We start from the raw sequence: 24,948 nt of genomic DNA on the forward strand, positions 1-24,948 counted from the left end.
CCTGATAATGTCCAGGTACTAGAAATCAAGGGCCTTAAAAAGGTGGCTCAGGACCCTTCATCAGATCTCATACTGAGCTAAGGACTGGTGATGGACCTAGTGGAATCTCCGTGGTGGCTGGCATGTTGTGCAGCAGCTGTGGACAGTGCCACCGTCAGCCTTGCAGAGTTCTTCAGGGCCTCTTCTTTAGGGCGCTTCCACGACAGGTCTTCATGTTAATGTGCCCCCCTTCTGCCTTTATCAGCCTTGGGCCTCTTTGGAAATCACACCTCCACAGTAAACTGTCCTAGTCCTTTGGGTTAAGGAGAGAATCCTGCTTCCTCCAGGTTGCTCAAGAAAGCCTCCATTTTCTGTCATTAAATGCTCTCAGTAAGAATTAAAAAGAAAGGAGAATTTTTTTTTTTTAAATGAAAGACCTGACACCACACAGAGGGACTGAATTCCCCTATTTCTTCATCAAATATGTGTTAGGTCTGCATGGACTAGTCTCTCTGCTAGGGACAGGAATACAAGGATGAAAAAAACACAGTGCCTGTGCTTCTAGGACACACGGGGGGAAAAAGACATAAAGCAATTATGATACAAAATAAATGATACTAGGGTTATATGCTGCCTATTGGGAAACTTGGAGGAGGGGTACCGAACTCTGCCTAGGACATAGGCTTCTGAAAAGGATGGGTGCAGCTGCTTACCACACTGCGTAGCTTGTCACATGCCTGACTCAGACCCTGTGGGATTAGCAGTACACCTGTCTTCAGCCTCTCTCACCAACTCCACGTTGTTACAGTAGAGTCCTATGTCTGTGCTTTTCAGGAAGACAGTTTTGAAATGGTAGGTAGCCTTTGGCCTGCCTTGATCTCACTAAACAAATGCCCATTGCTCCCTAGGATGCTGTGGTAAGTATTGGGCTGCAAGAGGCCATTTATCACCTCCTGCCTCAAAACTACTTTATTGTTAGACTTTAGCAGCATTAAATAGTGCTCTTTCTAGTCGTTACTCCTTTTACCTGTAGTTCATCCAGGAAGCTCCAGGAGCCAGATCATGCAGGGCCAGACAATATATGAGCTGGAAAATGCCTTGAGACACCATAATCTGTCTCCTGGGAAATGGAAATGAGGATACTAATGATGATGACTTCTCCCTAAACTCCAGTGTTGTAGAATGCAGCTGCCTTTTCAGCGTCTTCATTTGGATGTCTAGTAGCATGGCCAGAACAGTTCTTGACGATTACACTCTCCCCAAACATATCCCACGTCTGTCCCTCCGTATCCCACGTCTCAGCAAACAGCATTTCTATTTACCCACTGGCTAAGGCCGAAAATCTTGGAATCATTCTGGACTTCTCTTTTTGTCTTATACATCACATCCAATCCATCAGCAAATCTTGTCTGCATCACCTCCAGAATAAATCTAGAATCCAATCATGTCGTTCTATCTCCACTTTTTCTACTCTTGATGAAGCCACTATTCTCTCTTATCTGAATTACTGAAGATTTTATTGGGGAAGGGGAACAGGACTTTATTAGGGAACAGTGTGTACTTCCAGGCCTGTTTTCCAAGTCAAGTTGTTGTCCTTTCAATCTTAGTTGTGGAGGGTGCCGTTCAGCTTCATGTTGTCCTTTCAGTCTTAGTTGTGTCGGGCGCAGCTCAGCTCCAGGTCCAGTCGCCGTTGCTAGTTGCAGGGGGCACAGCCCACCATCCCTTGCGGGAGTTGAACCATCAACCTTGTGGTTGAGAGGACGCGCTCCAACCAACTGAGCCATCCAGGAGGCAGCTCAGCTCAAGGTGTCGTGTTCAATCTTAGTTGCAGGGGGCGGAGCCCACCATCCCTTGAGGGAGTTGAGGAATCGAACTGGCAGCCTTGTGGTTGAGAGCCCACTGGCCAATGTGGGAATCGAACCGGCAGCCTTCGGAGTTAGGAGCATGGAGCTGAGCCACCAGGCCAGCCCTCCACGTAGTGTTTTATCCACGTAGAAGTAGAGCGATCCTTTGAAAACTTAATCTAATCACATTTCTTCTCTGCTCAGAACCCTTCAGTAGCTTCCCATCATTACTAGAATATGTTCCAAAGTCCTTACCATGGCTGGCTAAACCTAACATGATCGGACCTCTGGTTACTTCCCTGACTTCATCTCCTATGCTCTTACCCCTTGTGCCTTTCTGGTACTAGTCATATGGTCTTCTTTGTTCCATGAACACACAAAGCACATACTGACCTCAGGGCCTTTGCACTTGCTGTTTACTCTGCCTGGCACTCTCTTGCACTAGATATTTCATGGCTCATTCTTCATTTCATTCAGGTCTCTGCTGAAATGTCACATAAATCAGCAAGACCTTCCCTGGTTACCTGTATTAAAGAGAATGCCACATCCACCAAATGTGCTATTCTCTTACTCAAACCTTATCTTTCTTCTTAACATGCATTGCCACCTAATGCTATTTTACATATTATTATTGTCTCCCTCACTCTATATTAGAATATAAATTCCTTCAGAGCAGGGACTTTGTTTTCTATATTCTTTATTTGCAGTGCCTAGTACAGTTCCTGACTCATAATAGGTATTCATTAAATATTTGTTTAACTAATAATAATATTAATAGTGATAGTTTCCATTTATTGAGTACTAATCACATTGAGCTTTTATAGAATAATAACTCCATTTTGCAGAGAAAGAACCTGAGAATTTAAATAAATTTTTCAAGGTCTCATATCCAGTAAATCATGTTTGATTCTAGAGCCTGGTTCCCAAACTTTAATGTATATTCAGAGCCTGTAAAAAAAATGCAAATGTGTGTGTGTGTGTGTGTGTGTGTGTGTATCTATGTGTGTATACACAATTATATTTGCTTATAGCATCCAAAGAAACAATGGAAAGATAAATCAAAAATTACCAAAATGGTTATCTATAGCGGAAGGGAGAGAGCAGGGTCTCACAGTTTTAGACTTCTCACAGTTTTAGCTTTGGAACTACATAAATGTCTCCTATAAAGAAAAATTTTAATTAAAAAATGCAAATTTCAGGCCACCACCTCAGCATCCTTGAGTCAGACAGTCTCTGGGAGCGGGGCTCGGGAATGTGCCTTTTTAATAAGTCCCAGTGATTCTGCTGTGGCTCATCAGGGACTTATGCTTTGAGAAACACTGGTCTTTGCCCTATGACCCAAAGAAGGGACGTGACCCCCAGCTTACTCCCTGCAGTGGCCAGCACTGGGCCAGGAGTGGAATTGTTTATCACATGAGGTTGGGCTGGGTTGCGCTGCTGGACAGAGTTTCAATAGGGTAATTATAAGCAAGAGGGCCCAGCCTTACTCACTTCCCAGGAGGGATCAGGTCCAGCCTTGTGATTCAGGATTAGGCCGCCAGGAATTTTCAAGGGCTGGCTCTCATTTGTGGATGTGTGTGTTACTTATTTGTGTGGGGTGTTCCACTTGCTGATTTGCACTGTTGAGTCTCAGAAGGGGCTGTTTGCCTGGTGTTGTGCCTGCTCTGCAGGCTTCTCAGCCTGTGTTTTGCATACACAGCTGTGTTACATGATGACATGCTATAGAACGTGGAGGCCCATTGTGGGTCAGGTCCTTGGCCGGCCACCTGAGCCCCCACTGATTTCTGTCACCAAAGCGAGCCTCTTCAGAGTTCTGTGCCGTTACCTGGTTGATATACTGTTTTTCCTTACAAGTTTGAGGACTAGGAATGAGCATGTGTATGATGCTTTTACTATTTAAAAGAAAGTTGTTATAATACTTAGCATATATAATAAATGTATTTTTCCTCAGCACCTCCAATTGAAATCTTGAAAGCGGTCAAATAAAATTTCAATTAAAAGTTAAAAAATAAATTTCAGTGAACCTATCTGATTCCATTTTCTGACCAATAGAGTAGACGTTTGATAGGAAACAATCTGTTGGCAAATAAACATCTCAGTAGAAATGGACAATGGACTCTCAAATGTCATGGTTATGAGCTTGACTTCATATTTTGGTAGTGCAGCTTCCTGAGGATGTAAGCCCCCGTGTGACAGCATCAGAAATCCGCTCTAAGGTAACTGGCAGCAAACATGGAAGGACATGTAGCGTGAGACCAATTGAGAGCAGCACAAGCCTCCGTGGAGCGACTGTGGGTGAGGGCTGTTGGGAGATACCTTGTAGAGGTAAAATTGATAGGCTTTGCAGACCTTGGTGGAAGATGGGGCTCTTAAAAGAGATAAAAACAGGAACTGGGAGGGGTTAGAGGGCACAGTGGAGAGGGAAGGATAGGGAATGTGTTGAACATTGTATTGGCCTTTTGGTTATAGATTTTTATGTATGTTAGAAGTGAATTTTTAAAAAATTTCCACTTCATTTTGTTTATATCTGAAATATTGCTGAGTGTCCCAAAAATCAACTTTAATATTACCAATTGCTCGATACAGTGATATCTGTAAGTAGAGTTCTAAACAAAACCTTTTACAAAGCAAGCATTGTGAATTGAATTCTTTTTTCCACGTTCTGCGCCCACATGAATCTCCAGCATTCCCTTAGAGCTAGTGTTATTTCTGATTTCCACTAATGGCATTAAGAGCACACACAGTGTCTTCCTTTCTGTGTCCTGCCTTTGCTTTAAAATGCAAACCAAAAGAAGACAGAATCACTATCTTTTTCTGGAAGACTAAGAACATCAACCTGGAGAAAATGTTCCTGGGGTCGTTCCTGATGTGTTTTTATAAATATAACCACTGCCTTCCAGATAGCCTCTGGCCATCACCCATTTTTTGACAAGGGAAGCCTTAGTAAGTGCATCAAAGCACGGGGTTCTGACTCTTTTACATACATCTTATTACATGTGTGACTCCTGAAGGCCTCAACTTCCTCATCTATAAAATGGGGATTTATGGATATGTTTCAAAGGATAGTTGTGAGGATTAGTGAAATAACATGATATGTGCTTAGCGTTTCCTGGAACACCGTGCATGCTTGATAGAGTTTATCTGTTTGTACTATTATCCAGTATTTTATTTTACAAAGGATCAAGAGAGTTTATGAAAGGATTGATTGATCTTTATGTTACAGCATCAGAAAGCTGAGGAAGTATCTGTATGCGCTTAACTTCTTTTAATGAGTTACTATAGATCTGTCAGGGTGATTATTTAAACCCTTTCAGAACCACTTTACTTTTTAGTGTAGACCAATGTCTCCTAAAATGCGGTCCCTGAACCACGAATATCAGCATTACCTGGGAACCTGTTCCCCTAAAAAGAAATCACGCACCCATTAATATTTACTCCCCATTTCCCCCCAAGCCCACCAACCCTAGGCAACCACTAAGCTTTCTGTCTCTATAGATTTGCCTGTTCTGGACATTTCATGTAAATAGAATGATAGAGCATGTAGCCTTTTTTGTCTGGCTTCTTTTATTTAGCATAATGTCAGGTTCATCTCTGTTGTAGCATGTATCAGCACTTCTTTTCTTTTGATAGCTGGCTAATATTCCATTGTATGGTAGGCCACATTTTGTTTATCCATTCATCAACTGATGGACATTTGGGGTGTTTCCACCTTTTGGCTATTACAAACGATGCTGTTAACGAACATTTGTGTACAAGTTTTTGTGTGGACATATGTTTTCATTTCTCTTGTGTATATGCCCAGGGGTGGAAATGTCAGGTCATATGGTAATTCTGTGTTTAATCTTTTAAAGAACTGCTAGACTGTTTTCTAAAGCCACTGCACCATTTTATATTCCTGCCAACAATGTATGAGTTCGTTTCTTCACATCTTTGTCAATACTTGTTATTATCTGCTAGACCATCTTTTGAGATAATGAATTTTGTAAGCTTAATATGCTTCTTATTTTCTCTAAAGTAAAATCATTAAATCTTCAAAGGATGCCTTTTAGTTATTTCTGAGATCAGATACCTAGTTTCATGTTTATATTATCCATTTTATGATTTTGTAAATGTTCATCATATTTTTGGTTAGTTTAATTTTGAAACAATGAAGCTAGAGACATTTTTTAATTCTCTAGTCTGTCTAGCCTACTAATTGTTGAATAAATACTTCTTTGAGTGGTTAATTCTCAAACGTTTCTTGACTATGAACATTCTTTAGCTTTGGAAAACACCTGCTATCAAAAGCAACTCATTTTCTTGACTCTTTGATTCTGATTACAACGTCCAGATAAAGAAATAGGGTCTCACTAAAGCTGACTAACTTTTCTCACAGCTCTTTTCTTTTCCAGAGGAATGGCTTCTTGTTGGAACCAAGCAAGGACATCTTCTTCTATATAGGATTCGGAAGGACATAGGTAAGTGACAATTTTCCAGGACCGAGAAAAACATGGCTTACTACCCACACAAAAAATGTTTTTGGTAGTTGACTAGTATACAACTGTGAAATCAGTGATGCCTGGACTATTAAAAAAGTGATGGGGGTTGGGAGTAGCTCGGCGGGAAAGTGGGGAGAAGCATGTGAGAATCTCCAGGGGTTTTTTTTTGTGTTTTTTTTGTTTTTCAGACTGTATTCCCCTACTCCCATCTTGGGGAGGTGGGTGTAGAGTTGGATATTCCTCCCCTCTTCAGTTTTTTGGAGATTCACGGCCAGAAATAAGAAATATTACTTATGGGAATAAGATTTTTCTGTAAATGGTGTGGTAGGAAAAAAGTGAGGAGCCTTTGATTTAAAAGATATTATTAACTTATGAGAGGTAGATAGGAGAAAGACGTGAGTTTGAGTCCAGCTTTACTTCTCTTTGGCCACTTGACTATGAATAGATTCTTTCCAACGTTATGTTTCTCTTCCATAAATTATCCTTTTCACAGATTTGTTAGGGTCTGATGCAGTAAATGCTTGAAAGGACTTTAAAAACGAAAGCTCTAATCAAATGTGACTTTGTCAGTAAAAATATATAGTAATAACTAAAAGTGTGTGAAATTTATTTGGTTAGAGTATCCTCCGTTGGGGAAAAAAAGTACCGTACCTCACTCCCTGTTCCTAATTTTATTTCTATGTTCTTTTTATGGAAAATTGATGTGTTTGGATAGTGTGCCCTGCAGCTGCAGAGTCCATAGAAAATCTGTTAATGCCAGAGTAGGTTGAACCATATGAAATTGTCTTTATTTGACCATGTTAGAAAAAACAAACTTCCTAGATTTCAACCTAATTAATACTCGGAACTTTCTTTAGTGAAGAGCTTAAGGAAGAGTGGAGATAGAGCCTTCTCTTTAGAACCCGGAGCAAAGATAACACTCGGGGAAAAGACCATCTTATTAGTGTAGGGGAGGAAAAAATGCTTTTTCCCTCTACTTATTTTAGGTTCATTAGCTGGACACCTGTAAATTAGACTGAGAAAGGACAGATTCAGAAGAGAAAAACAAACAGGTTTATTTAGGTGTGCATCCTGCATAGACATGGGAGTAGTCAGTAGTGATGTAAAACTTAAAGAGGTGGTTAGAACTTGGGCTTACAGCTTAAGCACCAAACACATTTTTAGAGAAGTGATCAGACAAAGGAAAAAAACTTTGGGTCTCTAGAGTGGCAAATTGTGGATAATCAAAAAATGGGGGAACTAATTGGAGATAAGTTTGTTTTGTAGATTCCTCTGGTGCCATCTCTGGGCTGATAAGGGTTTTGAGTTGTCTCCTGTGATTAAATTCTGTCCTTCCTGTTAGAGAGGGGAAAAGAGGCAGCTTTTAAATTTATGTCCTGCTTTTAGGCAAATAGGGGGACAGCAGAGACAGCTTTTCTTGTGTCTACTTCTTCTCTATTGCCCTTAGCTCAAAATAATCCTTTTGCCAAAGTATTATAGCATATTTTGGGGTGGCACATTCTGCCATATTCTTCATTGGTGCAATAGGGAAAGAGGAAAACACCTGGTCAGATGCTGTGGTGGGCTACGAAGGGAAGCCAGAAGATCAAAACGAAGGGTTTGTTTCATTTCTAAGTGTTTCAACTTGCCTTTAATCAGGACTCAGCAAACGTATTCCAATAAGGACCAAATAGTAAATATTTTAGGCTTTTCAGCCCTTAACATCTCTGTTACCACTACTCAACTCTGCTTTCATAGCAAAAAGGCAGCCGTAGACAGTAAATGCATGGGTGTAGCTATGTTCCAGTAAAACTTTATTTACAGAAATATGAAGAGGGCTGGATTTGACCCATGGGCAGTACTTTGTGGCCCTTGCTTTAAATTTTTAGTTGTCAGAGCCAGAATATTTGCATTCTGTGACATCTACGAAGTCTATGATTTAAAAATTAAGCTTGTCTTGGATTTTATTCATCATTCAGCAGCTATGTTTTGACTGTCTACTGCGGGATCAGATACTGTGCAGGACGGCGAGATAAGAGAGCCTAATATTCTTTTCTCCAATAGATAATCAGTTCTTCGTGGCATCAAATACTAAATACTACATACAGTAAAGTGACTCGTTTAATATACTGTTTCAGTATAAGTGGTGAGGAATTGAAAACTAGGTTATAAAAATCAGCATTTCAACATAGTCTAGACTCAAACTGGTAATATTAGTGCTAATCTGATTGGGAACCCTGGTGGTGACTGTTCCTTGCCTTTTCATCAATTCACTATGCCACCTTTGACACGTTCGTTAATCTTCCTGGGCCTCAACTTTCCCATAGATAACTTGACTAGCAGTGTGAACCTCCCTTAGACAATTAGGAAATCAGACTCTGATTAGAGACTTCACCTTTTCCTATACCCTTAGAGAGCAGGTTAGTTCTGGCCCAGCTTTGGTCTGTTTGTGGGCCAGAAATAGACCTGGGCCTCCGTGAATCAGCCATGGAACTAACTTGGTCTCTAAATTTGAGATATTTCAAACGTAAACAGGCTGGCCACTAGATGTCTTTCTGAGAAAAGGGAGAGGGTAATAGATGTCATGGAAAGACTGGGTTCTGATCTGACCGGAGCCATCTCCTTGCGGCTCTGAAATGTCTGTAGGCCTTCTTCCACTCATATCTTAAACATAGAAGTTAGGTTAGTTCACGTCTGTGGTCTTCACAAGTTCCGGTTTACTTCACTGTTGCCATCGCCCTAGAGCAGTGGTTCTCAATATGTGGTCTGTAAACACCAGGGGGTCCCCAAGATCCTTTCAGAGGATCCACTAAGTCAAAAATGAGTTCACAGCAACACTAAAACATTTGTTTTTCACTGACGTTTATTGACATTTGTACCAGTGGTACAACAGGTAGCCCCTTAGCACAAGCTCAAGACGGTGGTCAGCAAATTTGTTGGTACCAAATGGTACTAGTAGTTGTATTCTCCAGCATGCACTCACAGTGGTTTTGGTTTTGGTTTTGGTTTTGGTTTTGTTAAAGCCAGTTTCACTTACAAAATGTTCTTTGTGAGGCAGTAAAAACTATGAATTTTATTATATCTTCACCTTTGAGAACACATCTTGTTAATAATCTCTATGATGTGATGGGAAGTACATATAAAGCCCTCTGCTCGGTGCCGAGGCATGAAGCCCAGTGGCTGTCTCGGTTTGGAAAAGTACTTTTGTGAGTGTTTCAGTTACACGCTGAACTGGCCGCTTTTTTCATGGAGCATCACTTTTACTTGAAAGAATAACTGACAGATAGACTATGGTTTTTCAGACCACTTGGGTACGTGGCAGATGTTTTCTCAAAAATGAGCAAATGGAGTCTGTCACTTCAAAGAAAACAACTGGCAGTATTTGTTGTTAATGATAAAGTTAGAGATTTCAAGAGAAAATCAGAATTGTAGAAAACTTGTACCGACCTCATGAGATTGACAGCTTCTCAGTACTTAAAGATTTTTCTGATGGGGTTGGGAGAATGATGAGTGGGATTTTTTTTTTTAATATCCTTTAATGAGATATGCCAACATTTGGAAAATCTGCATAACTCAGTGAACCAATATTTTCCAGTGCATGAAGTTTCTAAATCATGCATAAGTAAATTATAAGATAGACCAATTGACTTTAATCTAACAGAAATGTTCATTATGAGGTGTCAGATTCCACATTGCAAGAAACTCCGTTTGTCAAGTTTTGGTCTAGTATCAAAGGATATGATCCACAATTACCTGAGAAAGCTATTAAAATATTCCTTCCTTGTCCAACTGTACACTCACGTGAGGACAGATTTTTGTCATATACGTCAACAAAAACAATGTATCAAAACAGATTAAACGCAGAAGCAGATGTGAGAGTCCAGCTGTCTTTTATTAATCCAGACATTAAAAAGAGTTGCAAAAATGTAAAACAGTGCATTTTTTTTAATTTGGAAAAATAGTTATTTTTCATTAAAATATGTTATTTATGCTCAATGTGATAGTTTTATTACTGTTATTTTTAAATGAGTTAATAAATAACGTATTTTAAAAATTTATCAGTTTTAATTTGTAACATGGCAAACACTGATAGATATAACCCACATAAAAGTTTTGGGGTCCTCAGTAATTTTTAAGATTATGAAGGGGTCTTGAGACCAAAAACTTTGAGAATCTCTGCCCTAGATCATTCTGTTTATAAAGAGAATTGTTAGAATTAATAATAAAGCCCTTTTTAAATAGAGAACTCTTTATCAAGCAGGAAGTGGCTGAATTTTTAGTGTGTGTGTGTGAAATACCATGGCAAGATACAGGGCAGGTTTCTGACTCTCCCAAAATTCCAGGACCCCTTCTTCTTCTCTGCTGAGGGACATGTGGAGGAAGTCAGACCAGCTGTGGTGGCTGTGGCCCTTGTGAATCAACACTGACTCGCAGGCGGGACAGGCGCCCTGCTGGGTGTGGGGGGCAACGAAGGGGGCCTGCAGTGTGAGCAGCCTCTCCATGAGCTGGGAGACAGGTAGCGAGGTGTGGGCTCAGTGCACAGGCGTTATGGTCGGCCCCGAGTTTGCCTCTGGCTGGCTGCTACCTTACCGCTTGGCCCATCAGGTCTCTCACCTATGAAATTGGAATCATAATAATACCTACTTCTTGGGGGTAATTGTGAGGTTACAGAAAACATACGTTTTTAAACCCAGAACCTGACACCTAGTTTTATTGCTTAGTTAATGATAGCTGCTGTTATTAATTATTCTCTTTTTGACTCTTTGGTGACTTTTGAGGCTGAATATTTTTGTCATCCCAGCAAGGCTGGCTTCACATGTTTTTATGCTGTATAACTCTTCCTCCTTTTTTGTAACAGTGCCAACAGATGTAGCATCACCTGAAAGTGGCAGTAAGTGTAGCTGCATTGAATTGCTGTAGCTCTGGGGATGGTGTCGAGTGTTTGCTCTGTCCCGTGATGCAGGACATAGGGTAGATGCTGGGATTTAGTTGGGTCTAGACCTAAGGATGCTTTGGGCTGGGTTTCATTGCTTGGGCTCTTACATTTGACTGTTACTTTTTATACTCTTTTGGGTGAAACACTTTGCCAAGCTACTATTTTGTAGGACAAGATCTTCAGACTCACAAGTGTCTTGCAGCTTCAGTAAACTTCTGTGGTGTGATCCTTTCTGCTAATGCCAACTGGAAGTGCATGAAAGCCTCTGTTCTAAAATTGGAGTTGCAAGCAACTTACTGTGCGCAATAAAAACAGTTGGTGATTTTAGAGCTTCAACTTCTAGTCTTTTAGGAATTTTTTAAGATTCCTGTAGGAGAGCGGTATAGAGCAGCATTTTTTCGTTGTAGTTATTTTTAAGTGTATCCCTGTGTTTGGAACTGTGAATGTTTGTTTCTTTTCCATAGGCTGCAACAGGTTTGAAGTGACACTAGAGAAATCCAATAAGAACTTCTCCAAAAAGATTCAGCAGGTAAGCAGTGATGGTGGTGGCTACAGGAATATTGGACTTTCACGACACCTTGTCAAAGCTAGAACTTTGGTAACATTATTTATTAACTCTATGCATCCTTTGCTCTGTGACCTTCCATTTATGCAGGGATCTCTGTCTATCCGTCATGTACCTGAGATCCTCTTTCACAAGCAGACATTTTGATTGCGCATAACTAGAAGTCAGATCTCTGTCATCGGTATAGGCTCTTTAGTCCCTTTTCAGTACGGTGGTTAAGTGAACGTTTGCTAAACCTTGTCAAAATGTTTAATTGACTAATGATTTGCTATTTTCCAGATCCATGTGGTTTCCCAGTTTAAGATTCTGGTCAGCTTGTTAGGTAAGAAAAGGGGTTATGTTTATATTTCATGTGTCAAAAAACAAAAGCTATGACTTAATTAACCCTTTCATGGTTAATTGGATAGTCATTACTTAACAGTGAAACTGAAGTGGTCCAAACCAGACATAGCAGGGTACAAGAGGTAATGAAGGTCACAATATCCCTCATAAAATTGAGCCCTGTTCTCCAAAGAATGTCGCTTCATTCTTTCATTCATCCAGCAAATATTTATTGAGCCCTCCTCTAGGCATTGGGGATACCAGGTTGAATGAGACATGGTTTCTGTCTATGAAATTTGTGTTCTGAGTTTGAAGACTGAAATGACAAAAAGTAATCGTGATACAGTGTGATTTATGAAAAGTGTTGTGGGAGGGACATTATCCAGTGGATGATTAGAATTTTGACAGAAACAGTGTAGGCAGAGCATTATAGGCAGAGGAAACAGCTTTAGGAAAGGCCCTGAGATCTGGCCAGACGTAGGATATGTGGTGGAAAGTGGCAAGAGACAGGTAAGAGACAGGTAAGGGCCAGACTATTCAGTGCCTTGTGTGAAAAGCCACAGCATCATGGGAGCCAGCAGTGAGGCCTTTTCTTGACAAGCAGAGGACCAGAAACTTGCCTCACGCTCTCTACTGTTCATCCCAGGGCCTAAATGGTAGAATCGTTTTAAACTTAGTATCTCGGTTGAGAGAGGAACTTTTAAAGTAACTAACTCTTCATGACTACAGCTAGATAGGAGGCCCAAGTGAAATTATTTTGCTTGCTTGGCTAGAAAAGAAATCTTTGCCATGGGTTTGTACAAAACCTGCAGGGGGTTTCCTTTCTCTTGTTGGAGCCTCCTAATGTAAGTAGCTTTGAAAGCCATTTCTTGTGTAAATACTGCAGCACAAATTTCCAGAGTTGAGAAAAACAGAGTCTTAAGAGTGCTTTGGAAGTGAAAGAACTCTTTTACTCAAGCCAGCCCAAATTTAAAGGAACAAAATATCCAAGTTCAGAAGACTGAGTGACCTCTTAAATGTTTTGTAATACAGTTCTGGTAATAGACTAGAATAAATCATTGATAGTGAAGCCAAAGGTACCTCTTCAACCAACATTTGCCATTTGGTTCTTCTGGTTGTTACAGTTATTTATTTATGATAATTTATTGTGATGTTTTACGTTCTTCTAAACAGAAAATAATATTTATGTCCATGACCTATTGACATTTCAACAAATCACTACGGTTGCAAAGGCCAAGGGAGCATCACTGTTCACATGTGACCTCCAGGTAAGTGTAGGCAAGATGAACTTGGACTTTGTGCTTTAATAAACACAGCCTTTCCTACACCATTCCTACCAGTAGATGGGAAGGATAACATTGATATCCAAAGCCAGCAAAGACTCCAAAGAAATATTTGATTTTTGGATTGTACTGGAGAAATTTCTCCCTTAGTAGGCTGAGGTTGATGAAACATTTGCATTTCCTGTGTGTGTGCTAATTAGAGCACCAGACATCTATATGGCAGGAGAGAACTAACCAAGGATAAAAACACTTATCATGGACAAAGTGGGAAATCAAACCTGTAACAGCACCATGAACATAACTATAGGACATTAAATTGACTCTTACTCTAATCACATATATCATTGTGGTCTTTGTCTTTAGGGAGTTTTTATTATTCAGGAAAGACATTTCTCCTTATTTTTGCCAATTCCTCACCCCCAACTTTGGTCACTTTTTAGCATTTATGGTCTACATTAACACTGCATTGCTTTATGTGTAGCCACTTGGTTTTCCCAAACTCCTTCAAAGCATTGAAGGTGACCACTGATCTCTGACCCAACATGTACTGACAGCCATGAGTGAGGAACATTTAAGAAAAAAAGGAGGAAGTGATTATGTAGGTGAAGGCCTGCCCAGGGATTTTCCTCTCTGAGTTCTGATTGTCCACAAGAGTTGCCGGTGCAGGCGCCTTTGACCAGTATCCCATGGGCAGGAATGCTCCTTGGCCTATTGTTTCTGGGTACCTCTTACTGAATGGTATTCTCCAGCTCAGCTTGTCTGGCAGTGTGACTTTGTGTTACAGGGGATTTTCAGATTAGTCCATGTCAAGGGAGAAAATCTCTCTGATCTAGCTATCATCCAGTTATAGAGTCGTGTGCGCATCTTCATTTGCTCTGGGTGTCTCTTCTCAGCACACAGAGACTGGTGAGGAGGTGCTGCGGATGTGTGTGGCTGTGAAAAAGAAGCTGCAGCTCTATTTCTGGAAGGACAGGGAATTTCATGAATTGCAGGTAAAGTTCACTGTTCCCTGGTCCACAGGTTGGGTGGGAGGTACTACTGTTGTGGATCCACAGCTTGAAAGACTTCTGGTTCAGTTGTAGCAAAGGTCAAGACCCCAGTCTTAGAGATCTCTCCGGATGAATGCTCTGCTATAAGTGCAGGAGAGCTTATTCATGCCCACTTGTCAAAGTCTCGTGGTTTTCACAGGCTGGGACAATCTAGTTCTACAACATCTATACAGATTGATTTCAGAGTGGGTTTTCACCTTTTCCAAACGTACCTTTTCTAGCACATGGGCGACTTATACAGTGAGTCTTCACTTAATGTTGTCCATAGGTTCTGTGACTTTTAAGTAAAACGACATACAACGAAACCAATTTTATCATAGGCTAATTGACATAAATGAGTTAAATTCCTACAGCATCTTATCAATGTTACAACAAAATGACGATGGACAAAATGACATTATTTTAGGACCTGCTGTATTTTTGCTATGTGTCATTTCCTGATCTTGTCCTTGTAGAATTGAATTCAGATGAGGATGAGGGTGATTTTGCAGAATGGGGGTGGATTAACAGGAGGTCATGATTTTTTTGTTTGAACATCTTTCCAATTAAACTCCTGCTCTCTTTCTTCAGGGAGACTTTAGTGTCCCAGACGTGCCCAAGTCCATGGCATGGTGTGAAAATTCTATCTGTGTGGGTTTCAAGAGAGACTACTACCTAATAAGGGTAAAACGTACTATTTTACAAATATCGTCAGTTTGCCTTGGAGAAGAGGGTTATGAGGTTACCTGGGGGAGATGGTCGTGTGCTTCCAAACAACCGATCAAGAGACTGCCTTAAGTAGAGTTTTTAGCGTAACAGGGTTTGTGTTTGTATGTTTGGTTATTTTTCATGCTGTCAGCATCTTCCACAAATAAGATATGTATGTCTCTTAAGCCAGGCAGAGTCAACTCTCAGTTCTGTGCATAAGGAATTACCCCCCTCCTGTATCTAATTATTGGAACAGGTAACTGGGCTGCTTGCCTCTGTCCAGCAGCATTAGCGTAGATTGCTATCTTCAGGCTTCCGTGCTCAGCAATTATAAACTAATTTGAGTATTAACTTAAGTATTTTTAAGACTGCCCCCAAAAACTCTGTTAGTATATTTGTTTTAAAAATTATTTTCACTGTTTTTGTTCTAAACTTCAAAAGCTACATGTATTTATTATAGAAAATAAGAAAAATAAAAGAGGTGTAAATCATCCATAATCCTCCCATTCAGAAATAATCACTGTTGACCTTTTGGTATGATATGTCTATATCTGTCTCTATCTACCTATCTATCTATCTATCTATCTATCTATCTATCTATCTATCTATCTATATCTCGGGGGTGCCAAAAAAAATGTATACAAGTGGACACTTTGGTCCACTTTGCTCAAACAGCAGTTCACCGTAATTGGAAGTGTCTGGACGCTGATAGCAACCACTTTGAGCACCTCTTGTAATTGCAGAAATCAAACGTGACTTGTATTCATCTCTTGTTATATGTATATATTGATTTTACAAGTTGAATAGTTTTTTCCTTTCTTAAAACGTGTATATATATATTTTTGGCACCGTCTATATGAGTGTGTGTGTGTGTGTGTGTGTGTGTGTGTGTGTGTATCATAGTGTATTATACATAGTAATATATAATATATATGTTATAACCTGCCTTTCCTCTTAAGCAGTAAATATCCACAACATTGGTATTTTTTCCTCTTCGGTATATACACTATATGTAGAAAAAGATTGATATACCACTCATTTCATGGAATAACCTAAATTTCTCAGCTTTATCCTCCTCTCATAATTGAGATTTGGCAATTCTAGAAGACTTACTTATCTCCCTGCTTCCCTACCCCCGACTGACTATGTTAGCTCTTCATTGTTTATGTAGTTAATGTATTTGGTCCATTGTTGGAATATCCTAATCTTATCAGCATCTGTTGCACACTCTGTAAAGGTGTCACTGTTGTGCATTTGACTAAATATCAGCTAGGCATATAGGTGCTGAGAGACAAGTCTGTGAGAGGAGGGGACTGAGCCAGCGTGGTAGTAGGGCCCATTCTTCTGACAACCCGGAATGCTGCCATCACCTTCAGGGTGGACTTTCTGAGAGTGGGAAATCTTGTTTTGGGACCAGGATATTCAAAGTTGTTCGTTTATTTACATACAGGTAAATTCATTATTTTTGATGTATAGTTCTGATGCCTAAAGTTCTCTAACCACCACCACAATCAAGATTCAGAACAGTCTGTCACCTAAAAACATTCTCTCCTGCTGCCCCTTTGAAGTCAACCCCTCCTCCTACAGCCCAACCTCTCTAGTCATTACTGATCTGTTCTTTGTCCCTTGTAGTTTTTTTGCCAGAATGTCATATACATGGAATCATACAGTATGTAGTCTTTGGTTTCTGGCTTCTTTCACTTAGCATAATGCATTTGACATCCATCTGTGTTATGTGTGTCAATATATTCTTTTTTATGGCTGAGTGGTATTCCACGGTATGAATGTACTACAGTTTGTTTATTCATTCATCAGTCGAAAGACAAAGTTGTTTCCAATTTTTAGCCATTATGATAAAAATGCTATGACCGTTTATTTGCATACAGGTTTTTATGTAATGAAAATAAGTTATTATATCTCTTGGGCACATGCTTAGTAATGGGATTTCTGGGTTATGTGGTAAGTGTACATTTAACTTCGTATTCTTATAAAGCTAACAAACAAAATGACTGCACCATTTTGCATTTTCACCGGCAGTGTGTGAGAGTTCAGTTGCTCTTCATCCTGGCCAGCACTTGACAATGTTAGTTAATTGCCAGACTCGATGCTTGTCCCTGTGTTAGGAAAAAAGAGAACTGGTTCTACATTGTGATGACAAAATTTCTCATAACAAACTCTATTTGTTATCTATTTCCATATGCCAAACAAGGAATATTATTGGCTTCTTGGTTTTAAATATTATTGGTTTTCGGTTTTATCTGGATTTTTCCAAGCCGCCTTCATGCCTTTGGCCGGAGAATGCTGAGTGACTCACTTTGTGTCTTCCTATAGGTGGATGGAAAGGGGTCCATCAAAGAGCTCTTTCCAACAGGAAAACAGCTGGAGCCCTTAGTTGCACCTCTGGCAGATGGAAAAGTGGCCGTGGGTCAGGATGACCTCACCGTGGTGCTCAACGAGGAGGGAATCTGCACACAGAAATGTGCCCTGAACTGGACAGACATACCAGTGGCCATGGGTGAGACCAGCAGCAGCTGCCGTCGCGCTCTTTGGGCTGGTGGCGGGGAGAGGTGGGGCAGGGAGGGTGGTGAGTGGCACCTTCCCAGAGGGGAATCCCATTCGTGGCATAGCAGACTGTGGTTTGCAGTGTCATTCACCCTCAGTTCCCCTTTTAATAAGTAGATGACTATTTTTAGGGACATTAAAAATGGGATGTTCTGGTTTTTACAGGAAGCTTTTACCCCAGAAGGGGGGAAATGTAAACAGAATTGTACATTTTAGGGAGCGATTGTCTACTGCTGGTTTTAGTTCTTAGTTCCTTTTTAATGGTTTTATTGTATCGTCTGCCAAATAGTAGAAATGTGTGGAAATTCCTTATTTTTTCCTGTAATACATATAACTCAGTATTGAAGGGTTTTTGATGTGGTGGTTATTGCTGCTCTTGTTTTTGTAGCTTAGTGGAACAGACTGCATTTAGGTGTCAGTTTCCGTCCTACACATTAATAGTTTACGGCCCACACCTGCCTCAGGCTCCCAGCTGTCTGCGATGGTATTGCCTAGAACCGTATTTCGATGGGAAGAATAAGCATTTTAGTAAGAGTTACTGCTGTAGAGTGGGGTATACAGCTATACTGCCTTTAAGGACTCCAGCTCTGGAGACAAAAATTACACTTTGGATAAAGAGACAAAACAAGGTACTGCTTAAGGTGTTAAATTGGATGAATTGAGATTCAGTGGTTCAGAAAGGGAAAGTTCATTGTTCATTAGTCAGGAGGGAGTTTCATTACATGGGTAAGATTGGGCTATCCCAGGCAGAGTTTAGGATCTGGCTTAAAGAAAAAGTCCCTTTCAATCTAGGCAGAGAGAATCGTTTGAAAAATGAGAAGAAATACAGAATACATGCTGATTTGTGAGAGGGCATGATAGAGACTGAGCTGGCTGAAACAGGTGGTCTGAATTAGGGAGGAATAAGGATAGGCCCTTTGTTAGAGGTCCATGGGAAGGTCAGAGAGGCCAGGAGATTCCTCAGTGTTTTAATAAAAGCGTCATGTTCTACGGTGGTTATTCTGATGGTGGTTAGAGGTTAATAGACCAAAAGGAAGATAAATGATAAGGAAAGGATTTTATAAGGCCCAAGGTTATGTACATTAACACGTTTGAGGGGCTAAAGAGCTTCACAAGAAGCTTCATGGTGTTCCAGCGGCTCCCGTTTTCCTTTCAGAAGAACCTTGGTAGATTAGGGGAAGTGTATAATATCCTTCAAGCATGTTCCTGATTCCCTCGCGTGCGAGTTCCTGTTTTAAAATCTTAGGTCGTGCCCAGTGACTTCAGCAGTGTTTCTCAAAAACATTTCTGTGCCTTAATATACTGAAGGAGAGAACAAGCTTTCTAGGTAGGGTGGGAGAATCACCATGTGACAAGAGGAAGACTAAACTTAAAATGGTGTCCATTTTAAACTTCACTTACATTTCTGCTTTCCTGTTTACTACTTCACCCAGGCCCCAGTCATTTTGGACTCCTCACTGTGCTGTCGTCTACGCTATTGCTTTTTCCTTTCTTCTCGCCCAGCAGCGTCTTGCTCATGGGACAAGGCCCCATTCAGTGGCACTTCCTCTATGAAGTCTTCTCTGAATTACAGACAGATTTAGTCACTTCCCCCTTGGTGCGTCCACAGTCCTTTCAGTTTTCTCTGCCATGGCTCCTGCACTGTCTCCTCTGCTCATGTAGGAGCTCCGTGAGCTAGAGCTCGTGTCTTGATTCACTTTGAGGAGTGCCTGACACGTGGCCGTTTAGTAAATGTGAGGCTGAATAGATGAATCACTGTCATTGTCAACCAATCATTATATGCCTGCTGCACACCAACCACTCTGCCAAGTTTCGAAGATACAAAGAGATCCAGACCGTTTCTGTTGTTTTTGAGAAATACTGCTGAAGAGTTGGGGAAACTGAACAAATGATAAGATATGACAACCAGAAGGGTTTCTGTTATAGATTACCTTTTTTATTAAATTAGACCTTATTACGATTTAAAAAGGACAGAAATTTTACATGTGTATACAAATTAACACTGAGGAAAATTGTACTATCTTTTTAAGATAAGGCCAGCATTAAAAGAAAATTTAAAAATTCAATACAAAACAACCTGCTTTTTAAATTTTATTATTTTTTTGGCAAGAGGAAAAATATCAACATAATAACAATAACATTCAAATTGATGGAAATATTACTTAAGCATCAGTTTTCTCATTTCTTTGAGTTCCCTTCTGGCTTTGAAATTTTATTATACTATTCATTTAGAGTATAAAATTTAAATGTAAAATGAGAAACTTTTTATAAGAAAGTAGATAATGTGAAAAATAAACTCATAGCAAGTTAGCCACACTAAGAAACTATTTTTACGAATATAATCTTTGAGTTTAAATTTCTATATGACAACTATGCCATCTAGTGGTTCATTTTTTTTAAATTTTATTTTTAATTATAGTTTAAACACAGCATAAAATCTACCACATTAACCATTTTTAGATGTACAGTTCAGTAGTATTATGTATATTCACATTGTCATGCAACAGATTTTAGAGTTTCATCTTGTGAAACTGAAAGTCTGTACCCATTAAACAACAACCGTTTCCCGGTCCCCTAGCCCTTTGCAACCACCATTCTACTTTTCTGTTTCTGTGAATTTGACACTCTAACGACCTCATATAAGTGATAGGAAACAGCTACGCTGAGAACGCCATCCAGCTGCCTTCTCTGTGAACCATTAAACGTCAAGTGGAGGTTTGCATCTTTTCCCTGTGGAAATCTCGAGCAGAAACAATATTGGCCAGAAATGTGGAACTCTTTCTTTAGCATAATTTTAGGGAAAAAACAAGTTGCCCTTCTTTTGGCCTTCCTAAGAGAATGAAAGAAGAGGTTATGCAACCTTGATTTCCCACTGATAAGTTGTTAGAGGCAGCTGTAGCTGGCCTGTGCCTGGCCTAGCTTTGTGGCTACTGAGAAAGGAGCAAGCGAAGTTTCCACCCAGTTCTTTGGGGGAAACGGTCGGCCTGGCATCAGGTGACTCTCAGCAAAGCTGGATGCATCCTTTTTGTGCAAGAGATTTCTCTTGGCATCACTCAGGCGAACAATCTTTTTGTCTTTGTATATCACATTTGTAGATTCCTGGCTTGGTATTTGACTAGTGGGCTTTTTGGAGATCTCGTTTAAATGCAGCTTAGAAATGGCAACTGAAACAATCCATAAACCTAAAGCCTTAGACCAGAACTACAACTCAAGACGTTCTCTCTTGCACAGAGCACCAGCCTCCCTACATCATTGCAGTGTTGCCTCGATATGTGGAGATCCGAACATTTGAGCCGAGGCTTCTGGTCCAGAGCATTGAATTGCAAAGGCCCCGTTTCATTTCCTCCGGAGGGTAAGGGATTTCTGTCTTCACTGAGCTGCCGTATTATTCCAAAGCTTTAAAGTCACCTGTGTTCATCATAAAGCCTGTACTCTTTTGCTGATATTTTTAATCCTGCCTCCAGATCAAACATTATCTATGTGGCCAGCAATCATTTTGTTTGGAGACTCATTCCTGTCCCCATGGCAACCCAAATCCAACAGCTTCTCCAGGACAAGCAGTTTGAATTGGCTCTGCAGCTTGCAGTAAGTCTTGCTTCTGAGATTTGGGTGTGAGCCTGCCTTCCTCACTATTCTTGAAAGTAGGTAATTTGGGTTTAGTTGTTTATATTTACTTTGGCCTGGTGGAATAAGCATGGAGCTGAAAGTCAGAGGGCTTGGGTTCAGGGTCTGACTGCTTAAAGTATCTATGTAAGTGATTTCACTTTTTCAGTTTGCTTCTCTGTCAAATGTAGACGGAAAGCCACTTATAATGATAGCACCTCACAGAATTAATAGAAGAAAATAATTTAATAGATGTGGTCCGGCCTTGAAAAATTCAAGATAATGCAAATATTAAAGAAAAGTAACAATCGTAAATGTAAGATTACAGTCTGAATGCAACCATTTGGGGGCGTTTCACAATCTCTTTCAACAGTGGACTTCAGGGTTTGGACAAGCAAGTTGCATTCTGCAGCCACCTCAAGCTGCTGCATTCCGCAGGGCTGCACTTTTCTTTTTCTGATTGTCTCGCTCCTCGGTTTGCATGATGTTCACAGCAAAGTCGTGCCCGCGATCTGGTTCCAGCAAGGCTCCCGTGGCCCACAGGCTGCTTGGACTCTGACTTCTGAGGCCTGTCTTACTCTTTTAAACGTCCCCACTGATGATTACTGTCATCTGTAGAGGGTGCATTTGATTTTAGGAAACAACCAAAAGTCATTCTGAGCCTTTCCTAGTCATTAAACCAGATGGTGGTAATTTGGTAAAAGAGAAGACATTTTTATGAAGAGAGTAGAAAAATTTAATTTCTAGAGTATCTTGTAAGTTATTTCTGAAAGGAAAGCAGTAGTCACACATTTCAGTACACATATGTTTATAGTTACGTACAGTAGATACTTTTGAAGAGCAACCTTTATTTTGGATGTATGAGTTCTGGCTTTCAAACAAAAAATCCGATCTTAATAGTTGGGCATGTTTAATATCCCATAAAAATTATCATTTAATTTCAGCTTCTTACTATTTTGTTATTTTGCACTCGTGCATTGCCCAATATTATTTTATTTTCATTTAAAAAGTAATGAATACCCAAGCACCCACCATCCTACCCAAGAAAAAGAAATTGTATAACCTGTATTCTCCTCCCCATCCCATCCCTCTGCCTTCCCTCCGACATACCCATTATCCCAAATTTTGTGTATAATATATAATGTCCTTAAAATTTTTTTTTGTTTAATCTTTTACATATATGTTGCTTGAGTATGTATTTAGTTTTTGAACTTAATAAAAAAGGGTATCATGCAGGATATAGCTTTTTCAGTATCTGTATTTCTCTTACACGGAAGGTCTTGGGTCTTTTGATTGAACTTCCTGCTGCTGATTATCTGTTTAATCTTTAGTAGAGAAGATGGAAACGGGTTTCCATTTTCCCTTCTCTTTTCTAGGCTTGTACTTACTAGGTGGTCTGCCGTATGACGAAAGAAGGTTGGTTGATAACATCTTAGCTCTTGAGGGACCTATCTTTTATTTAAATAAATCAAAGAACATACATGAAACGTTCAAGAGCAATTACATACTACAGTATTGACAAAATGTGGAGCAAAATATTAGAGAAGGAACAGTTCCTTGTGGGCTAGAAAAGGCATCCTAAGGTTGGACCCTTTAAGGATAGGTAAAATCAGGAGCAGGAACAAGGGAGCATTCAGTAGCCCGAGAAAGCTCAAGAAGTGGAAACAAGTCTTTCCAGGAAGTCTGGAGCCCATCCTGGCTGGAGTGGAGGGCATGGCTTCAATGTCTGGGAGTCAACTAGGTAAGGAGGCTGTGAAAGCCTTTACAGCATCTAGCAAGAGACCTTGGACCAGGTAGGCTAATGTTGATGGTGTGGACTAGGGTGATGGCAACAGAAAAGGAGAGGAAAGGAAGAGAAAAAGATGAGAGATATTTTGAAGGAAGAAATTAAATTTAGTAAAGATTACTTATAAGAAAGACATGGGGAAGAAAAGGTTACAAGGAAGAAATAGAAATAATAAATAGCTGTATTTATTTAGTTTTTACTGTGAACAGGACCTTTCCCGACTGTACCAGCTGGGCTGTGTCTTTTATTCCTCGAGCATACTGTGTTCTTTCTCCGGTATTTTAGGGCCTTGCACATGTGCTGTCCTCTTTTCTAGGAACACACTCTCTGTCTCCCCTCCCATCTGTCAGCTGTCTGGCCTCACCTGGCTAACTCTAGCTCATTCTTTATGCCTCAGTTTACATTCTTCTGAGAATCCTTCCCGGACCCACCGGTCAGCCTAAGTTGTATACCCTTCCATGTGTTTCTGTCATCACTCTTATCCTGTTTTGGTTTTGACTTTTTTGTTTTTAAACTAAATTCTAGACCCTATTCAGGTTTTGCCAGCTTTTCCATTAATATCCTTTTTTCTGTTCCAGGTTGAATTCCAGAAATCACATTGCATTTAGTTGTCACGTGTCCTTAGTGTTCTCTGATCTGTGACAGTTTCTTAGTCTTTCCTTGCATTTCATGACCTTGACAGTTTTCAGAAGTACTGGTCAGGTACATTTTGTAGAAACCCTATGTATTTTAACTGCATAATTATTTATCGGTCTTATGGTTAGACTGTAAGGGCAGCCTGTGAGGCAGATACTATGTGGCTATCTATAATGCCTAGTGTATACTGAATAAGTACTTGTCGAGTGAATGAGTTCTTACCTATTCTATTCTCTTATTAGGAAATGAAAGATGATTCGGATAGCGAAAAGCAGCAACAGATCCATCACATCAAGAACTTGTATGCCTTCAACCTCTTCTGCCAGAAGCGTTTTGATGAGTCCATGCAGGTCTTTGCTAAGCTTGGCACAGGTAACAAGTGGGTGTGGCCTAAGGATAAGGAACTAAGGGCAAGAGGGGAAAACTGGAAAGGACAGGGCAGATGACACCAGACCACTGAGTAAGGAGAAAGTTTAGGCTCATCTGAATTGATCCTCATACCTGACAGGATCCTGTAGGTGGCCGTCCATGGTGGTTACATATTTATAGTGCTCATCTCATGAATTTGGTCTTACCCATAAATACAGACAGACTTCCAATTTTCCAGGATGATTTGCCCTTGCCATTAGAGAAAGGTAACAGAAAACTATCAGTTCAGCAAATGTGTATTTGATCATCTAGTATTTATTGAATGCTGTCTATACAAAAATCCCTGACTTGACCTTAGTAGGATTAAACAGCAGGTCGTTTTTGAGTGCCAACACAGGGCAGTGCCAGGAAGCCCTTCCTTTTCTCTGCGTCCTAAAAGCTCGTGAGACATTAGACCATCATGGTGAGAAGCAGGCACTCTGGAGTCAGACTGCCTGGCCTCAGGCAGAGTTCCTGGACCTCTCTGGGCTTTAGTTTTCTCTTCTGCAAGACAGGGGAAATAATAATACCAGTGTTGCTGTGAAGATTACGTAAACTACTTACCACAGTGTGTGGTACTTAATAAGTGCCAAGTAAGTGTTTGCTATTATTATTAAACTTTCCATTTCTGTATATTCCATTTTTGCTTAACTAGGATCAATCTATATATTCTTGGTTTGTCTCTATATCGTTATTTATCCCCTCTTTTCTGCTCTTCTTTGCTTTGCCTTTTTTCCACCTTCCCTCAGCCTTGGCCAAAAACGAACGGTAGTAATTCCCTATATCAGTTAAGGTACTTGGTGTGAGCAATGGAGACCAGTTCTGGATAATT

General features: G+C 40.2%; 1 protein-coding gene across 2 annotated transcripts in view; it reads left to right on the forward strand.

Annotated features, from left to right (window-relative positions):
- Positions 1–24,948, forward strand: part of VPS39 (VPS39 subunit of HOPS complex) — a 42,624-nt gene that overhangs the window by 1,008 nt on the left and 16,668 nt on the right. Inside the window, exons 2-12 of one of the 2 annotated variants that reach the window (XM_033108286.1) lie at positions 6,215–6,280; positions 11,139–11,171; positions 11,681–11,745; positions 12,061–12,103; positions 13,276–13,370; positions 14,279–14,377; positions 15,005–15,097; positions 17,453–17,636; positions 20,915–21,035; positions 21,148–21,268; positions 23,951–24,080. In XM_033108286.1, the coding sequence (XP_032964177.1) occupies positions 6,215–6,280; positions 11,139–11,171; positions 11,681–11,745; positions 12,061–12,103; positions 13,276–13,370; positions 14,279–14,377; positions 15,005–15,097; positions 17,453–17,636; positions 20,915–21,035; positions 21,148–21,268; positions 23,951–24,080 (1,050 nt within the window). The remainder of the gene's footprint in view (positions 1–6,214; positions 6,281–11,138; positions 11,172–11,680; positions 11,746–12,060; positions 12,104–13,275; positions 13,371–14,278; positions 14,378–15,004; positions 15,098–17,452; positions 17,637–20,914; positions 21,036–21,147; positions 21,269–23,950; positions 24,081–24,948) is intronic. The other variant, XM_033108287.1, reaches the window with a different exon arrangement.

Source organism: Rhinolophus ferrumequinum, chromosome 6 (assembly GCF_004115265.2).
Source record: "Rhinolophus ferrumequinum isolate MPI-CBG mRhiFer1 chromosome 6, mRhiFer1_v1.p, whole genome shotgun sequence".
NCBI lineage: Eukaryota > Metazoa > Chordata > Mammalia > Chiroptera > Rhinolophidae > Rhinolophus > Rhinolophus ferrumequinum.